This window comes from Lathyrus oleraceus, chromosome 4 (assembly GCF_024323335.1).
Source record: "Lathyrus oleraceus cultivar Zhongwan6 chromosome 4, CAAS_Psat_ZW6_1.0, whole genome shotgun sequence".
Lineage (NCBI taxonomy): Eukaryota > Viridiplantae > Streptophyta > Magnoliopsida > Fabales > Fabaceae > Lathyrus > Lathyrus oleraceus.
The window spans coordinates 165,083,758-165,092,846 of NC_066582.1; the positions used below are offsets into that span (position 1 = coordinate 165,083,758).

The 9,089-nt window shown below is 35.8% G+C and overlaps 1 protein-coding gene across 1 annotated transcript; it reads left to right on the top strand.

Annotated features, from left to right (window-relative positions):
- The first annotated feature begins 391 nt into the window (after window positions 1-391).
- Window positions 392-3,874, top strand: LOC127074322 (leucine-rich repeat receptor-like serine/threonine-protein kinase BAM1). Its single transcript, XM_051015633.1, has 2 exons — window positions 392-3,141; window positions 3,262-3,874. Exons 1-2 carry the CDS (start codon window positions 555-557, stop codon window positions 3,696-3,698), a joined length of 3,024 nt encoding a protein of 1,007 aa, XP_050871590.1. The 5' UTR covers window positions 392-554; the 3' UTR covers window positions 3,699-3,874.
- The last annotated feature ends 5,215 nt before the right edge of the window (window positions 3,875-9,089 follow it).

Genomic DNA, 9,089 nt, shown 5'->3' on the forward strand with positions numbered 1-9,089 from the left:
AGGTTCGATAAAACAAATAACAACAACTGCATCTTACATAAATCGTATGAGGCCAAATATATACTTCATACCAGTACCGGAGCATCAAAAGATAGTCTCCAAATCTCTAATTATAAAAAAGAAGTATCAATAAATAAATGTGAACGATATAAATCAAAGATACAAAGACTGAGACAATATATGCAAAAGTTTGAATAAATGTTACAAAGATTTGAATAAAAATCTTGTATATAGAGAGAGAGCAAAAAAATAATATTTAAATTGATTTTGTATAGTAAAATATTAAAAATCCATAATTAATAATTTCAAAAATCCATTTTATGAGATGGTAGTTAGTAGTACCAACCAAATCATATTCTATATAATTCAAAAAAGGTGAATGGATAATAAAACATGAAATAGACATTGGTACTACTACTATACCACAAGGACAATACAAATCATTCATCATGTTGGCAATACAATATTCATGAGAGTTAAAAAGAGCCACCCTTGAACCTTCTTCATCACTCACTCTCTCTTTCACTCCACCATTTCCCACGCACCAAAACAAAATGCGCCTCCTTCTATCATTACTCCTCTTCCTCACACTCCACTTCCTTCCCATTTCCACAACACACATCTCCGAATCACAAGCCTTACTCTCCTTCAAATCATCTTCCATCACAACCGACCCAACCAACTCCCTCTCCTCATGGAACACGAAAACTACACACTGTTCCTGGCACGGCGTTCAATGCGGCCAACACCGCCACGTTATCTCCATCGACCTCTCTTCACTCTCCCTCACCGGTATACTCTCCGACGACATTGCAAATCTACCTTTTCTCACTAACCTCTCTCTTGCTGATAACAAATTCTCCGGTCCTATTCCTCCTTCTCTCTCATCTCTCTTTTCTCTTCGCTATCTTAACCTCTCCAATAATGTCTTCAACGGTACTTTCCCGTCTGAACTCTCGACTCTTGTTAATCTTCAGGTTTTTGATCTTTACAACAATAACATGACCGGTTCACTTCCTCTTTCGGTTACTCATATGTCGTTTCTCCGTCATTTGCATCTCGGTGGAAACTTTTTCACCGGGAAAATTCCACCGGAGTATGGTGTTTGGTCTCATCTTGAGTATCTTGCTGTTTCCGGTAATGAGCTTTCCGGACCTATTCCGCCGGAGATCGGGAACCTTACTTCACTCCGTGAGCTTTACATTGGTTATTATAATACCTACGATGGTGGTATCCCGCCGGAGATTGGTAACTTATCGGAGATGGTGAGGCTTGACGCTGCTTACTGTGGTTTAACCGGTGAGGTTCCGGCGGAGTTGGGTAAGCTTCAGAATTTGGATACTCTGTTTCTTCAGGTGAATGCGCTTTCCGGGTCTCTTACGCCGGAGCTTGGGAACTTGAAGAGCTTGAAATCTATGGATTTGTCGAACAACGGTTTTACTGGTGAAGTTCCTGTGAGTTTTGCAGAGCTGAAGAATCTTACCCTTTTGAACTTGTTTAGAAACAAGCTTCATGGAGCGATACCGGAGTTTATCGGAGAGATGCCGGCGCTTGAAGTGTTGCAGATTTGGGAGAATAACTTCACCGGAAGCATTCCTCAGAGTTTGGGGAAAAACGGGAAGCTTACACTTGTTGATGTTTCTTCAAACAAGTTAACTGGTTCTCTTCCACCTTTTATGTGTTTTGGGAACAAGCTTCAAACTTTGATAACTTTAGGGAATTTCCTTTTTGGTCCCATTCCAGATTCACTTGGAAAGTGTAAATCTTTAAGCAGAATTCGAATGGGTGAGAATTTTCTCAATGGGTCAATTCCAAAAGGACTTTTTGGTCTTCCACAGCTCACACAAGTTGAGCTTCAAGATAATCTTTTATCTGGAAACTTTCCTCAACCTGTTTCAATGTCTCCAAATCTTGGTCAAGTTACTCTTTCCAACAACAAGCTTTCTGGGCCATTACCACCTTCCATTGGAAACTTCACCAGTGTTCAAAAGCTTCTCCTTGATGGAAACCAGTTTTCAGGTGAAATCCCTTCTGAGATTGGAAAGTTACAACAGCTTTCTAAGATAGATTTTAGTCACAACAAATTCTCTGGTTCCATTGCGCCTGAGATTAGTCACTGTAAGCTTTTAACTTTTGTTGATCTTAGTCGTAACGAGCTTACCGGTGAGATTCCTAATGAAGTCACTAGCATGAGGATATTGAATTACTTGAACCTTTCAAAGAATCACCTTGTTGGTACTATTCCAGGGTCAATTTCCTCAATGCAAAGCTTAACTTCTGTTGATTTTTCATACAATAATCTAACTGGTTTGGTTCCTGGTACTGGCCAATTTAGTTACTTTAACTACACTTCTTTCCTTGGTAACCCTGGACTTTGTGGACCTTATTTGGGTCCTTGCAAAGATGGTGTTGTTAATGGCTCTCACCAAGCTCATGTCAAAGGACCACTGTCTTCTACTGTGAAGCTTTTGCTTGTTATTGGGTTGCTTGTGTGTTCCACTGTATTTGCTGTTGCCACATTCTTCATAGTTCGATCTTTGAAAAAAGCTAGCGAAGCTCGTGCGTGGAAGTTAACTGCATTCCAACGTTTGGACTTTACTGTCGACGATGTTCTTGATTCTTTGAAAGAGGATAATATCATAGGAAAAGGAGGGGCCGGTATTGTTTTCAAAGGCTCGATGCCTAACGGTGATCTTGTTGCTGTGAAAAGGTTACCTGCTATGAGTAGAGGCTCTTCACATGATCACGGTTTTAATGCCGAGATTCAAACTTTAGGGAGAATTCGACACAGACACATTGTTAGATTATTGGGTTTCTGTTCAAACCATGAAACAAATCTCCTGGTTTATGAGTACATGCCTAATGGAAGTTTAGGTGAAGTTCTTCATGGTAAGAAAGGCGGTCATTTGCATTGGGATACAAGGTATAAAATCGCTGTGGAATCTGCCAAGGGTCTTTGTTATCTACATCATGATTGTTCGCCACTTATCGTTCACCGCGATGTGAAATCAAACAATATCTTACTCGATACAAGTTTTGAAGCCCATGTTGCTGATTTTGGACTTGCTAAGTTCTTGCAAGATTCTGGAACTTCTGAATGCATGTCTGCTATTGCTGGTTCTTATGGATACATAGCTCCAGGTAACATATCGGATTCGAAATAAAATAGTAACTAACTTTCTAATAGTTTTTTCCTCTTAATTAATGTGATTGTTTATTTTAGTTTAGGATGATTGATTAATGTTGAGAGTTTGATTGCAGAGTATGCATACACACTGAAAGTCGATGAGAAAAGCGACGTATACAGCTTCGGTGTCGTACTCTTAGAGCTTGTAGCAGGAAGAAAACCTGTTGGAGAATTTGGTGATGGAGTCGACATTGTACAATGGGTAAGAAAAATGACCGATTCAAACAAGGAAGGTGTTCTAAAAGTTCTTGATCCAAGACTTCCTTCGGTTCCAATTCACGAGGTGATGCATGTGTTCTACGTAGCCATGCTATGCGTCGAAGAACAAGCTGTTGAAAGACCAACAATGCGCGAAGTTGTTCAAATGCTCACCGAGCTTCCGAAACCATCACAAAGTTCAAAACATGTTGAAGAGGACTTAACAACATTAACAATCACTGAATCCTCTTTGTCATCATCAAACAGTTTAGAGCCTCCAGAAAAAGAACCTAAAGATCTTCTAAGTATATGAAGTGTGCTTTGTTTGTTTGTTTTTATTTCCTTTAAGGTTATGTAGTTTGTGGCTTTGTTTTGTGGGGTTGGGTTTTAATTAATATGTTTGGATATTTATTTTGTTAATGGTTTATGTAATTTGTACAGTTGGATTATTGGTGGGAATGTATGTATCTGTCTCTGTCTTTATCTTCATCCCTTAGCACTTGTTCATTTGAAAAGTTTGGTTTCTTTTTGTGGTTGACAATTGAAAGGGAGAGTGAAAAAGGCAAGCAATAGTACAAATGGGTTATGTATTAAAGTAGGGTGGTGTGGCCAAATTTTTTTTTTTGTTAGGGTTCATTCAGAAGAAAATTAAGATGTAGGGCATGTATAGAAAAGGAAATTAAAATGTAGGGCAAATATAATACTAGTACCTAGTAATATTGAGGGTATTTTTTAGCTCAATTGAAGGCATATACAAACAAAGCATTAATTAGATGTAGGCTACAATATTTTACTTACAACTAAAGTGAGAATTTTGTCTATTTTAGGACTAGTAGAGTTTTTTTTCCTTGAAAAATATTATTCATCTTGTGTGGTGTTATTGGAGCACCCAAATATTGACACCTATTTCAATACCATATATAAATCCATCATTTATAATTATTGATGCGACAAAATGAGAGAAAAATTTAAAAAATAATTCTCTTAATAAAAGAATCAAGATAGTAGTAAAAAACAACACTATATGTAAAATAGTATAACAGGGTGTTGGTTGGACATCTAGTAAGGTATCCTAATAAGATTTCTTATTCAACTTATATGCGAAGGCAAACAATGTAAAGATAAAATTCAACAAGAATAATGAATAAAGTAAAGTGAAAAGAAAAAAAAGACAATATGAGAGATTGATGTATCAATTTATCTTTGTTTGTTTGGTAATTAATAAGATCGATTTAATTCGAAAGTCCAATCAAAATTCCGTCCATCCAAATTGAGCAACATGTGTAGTCTCACTAGGTGTATTCTCACACCTGTCTCCCTATCTACCAAAGACATTACTATTATATCGGAGGCCTTCCACTGTGGGCAACATCAATCTACCACCAATTTTATGTTCCTCTTTGGAATAATGGTGTCGTCTGCGGTGTCATTCTTTTATTTTCACAAAACTCCAATCACTGTTAATTACTATAATCGTAAAAAATAGTAGCTTCCAAATTGTAACTCATCACAATGTCATCCCTACCATTAACACCGTCGCACCACTCCTTACTCCCACATATGAAAATACGCTATAGAAACTTCTCTGACCGCCACATCCATCCACGTAATGACTTCTTTGCCGATTGGAAACAAATCTTTCCAGATTCTATTGACACTTAACATTTTCAACAACTACTCTAAGGCCAAACATCGAAACAACATATACCACTACTGCAAGTACGATTGTCAGAACTAGAGATGTCTCAAAACTTACAGCAATCCGATTTGAGTTGGTTCGATTTTTTATAAGATTTTTGTTGATCATACATACACGTATAAATGGCAACATAATTTGGTGTTTAGTCATTCATACATTACCAAATAACAAATAATAATGTGTAGCGGTAAATTCATGACCATCAAATTATGGATAAGTTTAACGTCAATAAAACCAGAGTTGTTACCGCGCTTTTATTGTTTTCAAAGGAAAAGGGAAAAGTACGAAAAAAACTCAAAGATAAGAAGTTCTCAAATCAAAACTAATAAAATGTCAGAGATTACAGGTAAGGGGTTGGTTACACAGAGGGAAGGTGTTAGTATCCAAAATGTCCTAGGTACTTCTAGGGAGTCCTTTTTTATGTGTGTATGTGTATTTGGTGTAAAATGATGTTTGAGAAAAATAGATTGTGGATAGGAAAAGAATTCATTGATTATATTTTTGTGTTTGACAAGACATTCGGTCTTGTGCCTACGTACCAACATAAAAATGAGGGATCAAAATCTCGTAGTTCGTGGTAACAATTTCAAAGTGAGTGAATTACTTTTAATCAAAAGTTAAGTGAAAAGAGGCACAAAATGGCCTAAAAACTTAGATGAGTGTTAGTTTTTTTTGTCTTTTGAAATTTTAAGTCAATATGATTAGATTTATTTACAAATTTGATTTAAGAAAATATTTGAAAATTCATTGGCATAAGGCCAAAGTTTCTAATTTGAAATATGTCTAAGTTTGAAATCACAAGCAAAAAAAGTTTTTGAAAGGGGGAGAAATTTTGAAATTTAAGAAGTGGAAGAAGATGATGAGACTACCCTAAGCACAAATTTAAAAGTTAAGGGTTGAAAATATCTGACCAATGGGATGCAATCCAATAGACAAGAATGCCATATAGAAAACACACGTTCCCTTTGGACTTTGAATCAAGCACTAATTAGCAAGCAATTAGCAATATCATGAAGATCAAAGCATCAAATAAAGATGACCACATCCAAACAAGCAAATCCCATAGCTGACAGTCTTCTCTTATCTTCTCATGTATCAGATGAAATACTCCTTGATTAACTCAAAGAAAAGCATCAGACATAAGCTCAAAATAATAGTTGCATCAAGACCCTGTAGCATATAAGTTCAACTAGATCCCAATACTTGTATCAGATGAAAGCTCAAATCACCATAACTTGGTCTCAAAATGTTGGCATTGGCCAAGTCCTTTTGCATAGAGAATGTTTCTTAATCCTAAGTCCAAAAGTTCATATCAAGCTCAACAGTCCACACAAATATTTTTTAGGTTTTTGTTGTTTATTAAGTATTTTAAGATCCTAAGACCACAAACTCAAACAAATATATACAATCACAATATATGGCTCAAATGAGCAAAGTGAAAATGACATAAACATAAATAAGTTTAATGAAATGAAAATGACAATGAATGATAAATGACTAGAAATTAAATTTGCATAAGGTAAATGACTTGAAAGTAAAGCAAAGTTAACAATAGTTAGTGTAAGTCAAAGTTAATTAGATGTTAGTTGGTTTTGCTTTTTAATTGATTAAGTCATTCTTTGGAGAACACTCAACCATCTGTTCACAAGCATGGATCCTTGAACCAAGACATCTTCCATAGGAAGGAAAAAAGGTTAACTTTCCACACAATACTATGAAAGAGGGGAGACTTACAATCCCACTTACTAGAATGTTATGCCTTTAGGGTCAAAATTTAGCTCTATGTTAAGCAATCGTAATTGGACTTATGTAGAAGTCACAACTATCTGAGGCCGGACAATAAAAATTTAGGTGTTAATGCATGTTAGAGATTTGGTATAATGGACCAAACTCCTAAAACATACCTCACACTGAAAGAAAAAGATCAAAAGGGGTGGACCTATCTCATCCATACTTGTATTGGTTCATCTGACACAAAGTCATTGATGAACCAATTAGTCTTAGGATATTGAGACTTCATTGGTCAATGAAAGGAATGGGAAAGAATGGGGATGAAGATGAAAGGGGAGGGAAGATGAGAGAAACACAAATTGGTCATGGGAGGAATTTTATCAAATTAAAATCATCCATTCATTTTGGGAGATGAAATGTATATTTCATCAATTCCCTAAATCCAATGATTTTAATCCAACAAAAGTCAAATCAATTCTGACCAAGGCCCAAACAAATAGTCAAACATCACAAGTCCATAAAAATGGCTCAACATAATTTTTACATAATTAATCAATTAAAAATGAATTAAATTTCCATTTAAATTGGCCAAAACCTAAAACCTCTTCAAAACACCAAATAAATGGCCAAGAAATTTATCCTAGGTCAATAAAGGTCAAAGGACCTTCGGCAAAAAATTTCATGATTTTTGAAAAATCAGAAGTATTTTTAAACAATTAAAAATATGCACAAAAACAATTAATTCAGGAAAAATATCAAAGTTAATCCAAAAAAAATTTTAATTCAGAAAATGAAAGAGGAAAATATTTAAAGATTTTTGGTGAAAGTCCCATATTTTTTGGATCAAAGATGAATTTAATATGAATTAAACAAAATAAGCTAATTAAAATATAAAATCAGAAATTAAATAAAATGAGAAAAAACATGGCCCATCAGATCTTCTTCATTAATTAAGGTGGTAGATCTGATGGCTACGAACGTGTCATCCATGGTGCACCCTAGTCAACGCGTTGCAATAATGGTAATTAAAACCAATGGCCATGATTAAAACATTTCAACACCATCAGATGGCTGGAAGGGCGTCAACGCACCACCGGAGCCCTAGCTCCGTTCTTCTTCTCTGGTGGACCTCACTGGACTGGTCCACCCCCAACCACCATGAAAATAAAAAATAAAGACATGGATTCAAAGAAAAAATGCTCAGGAGCTCGAATCTGGCCTCAATTTTCTCCAATTCCAAGTATATAAAAAGATATAGGGATTTGAATTTTGAGGATCATGAACTGAGTTGCTTCGATTTGACCTCAAAGCAACTCAATCTTACCTACATTGGTAGGACTTCAACCAACCAAAAATCATAAAGAATGGTGAAGAATTGAGAGAGAATCAAAGAGGTGAAGTTTCTGAAAAATCACCTTCAAGTTGCTTCAAATTCACTTGATCTTGATCTGGATTTGCTTCCTTTCTCTTCCTATTGCTTCCAGTGACCAATTGAGATGAAAAGGGCAATGACTTCTAGGAGTTTGAACTTCCAAACAGAAGATGAAGTTCAAGCTCGATTTCAAATGAAATCTTCAAGAATTCTATGGAATTGAGGGTTTGGGTTGTTCTGGCAAAGCTTGGGCAAGGTGTTGATGAAGTTCCGATCACATTGCACTTGTATTTATAGGGTTATCACATGCTCTTTGCACACTTCCATTTCAAATCCAAATTTAGCAACTTCCTTCATAAGCTAGCATGGGCGTGTACAAAGCCCAAAGAATCATTTGAAAAGGTCCAAAATCGTAGGTCATGCTGAAAGCAATGCATTAAGCCATGCAATGTTGAAATGAATTTGATCATGAATTCCTTCCAAATGGTACCATACATTGCACCCATGCGCAAGCCCTCCAATATTGATCCAAATGAGATGAACTTTGGACTTTTTGGAAAGGTGAGATAAAGGGAAACAACTTTCATGTTGAACAATTTTCCATTTGAAGATTGGGTCATGATGAATTTTGAGGTGTAAGTTTGGAAAATCAAACATATTTGAAAATTTTCGAAGTACCAAGTCATATGTTCACTTCTTCCACCTTGAATAACTTTTGTTATGGACTTCAAATGGAAAACACTTCCTTCATCAAAGTTGTAGATATTTCAAACCTATTCAATTTGGTCACAAATTTGACCTTATTTGGATTTGGCATGAATGAGTTATGCATTTTAGAAGTTGAGGAAAATCACTTGTTCAATAGAAATAACCCAAAATGACCTATAATGTTTCCTCTTGGA

What these genes read in the sequence shown, in the direction of transcription:
- LOC127074322 (XM_051015633.1), top strand. Translation starts at nt 555, where the DNA reads ATGCGCCTCCTTCTATCATTACTCCTCTTCCTCACACTCCACTTCCTT. An exon ending in TTATGGATACATAGCTCCAG is followed by an intron (nt 3,142 to 3,261) that starts GTAACATATCGG and finishes GTTTGATTGCAG; the next exon opens with AGTATGCATACACACTGAAA.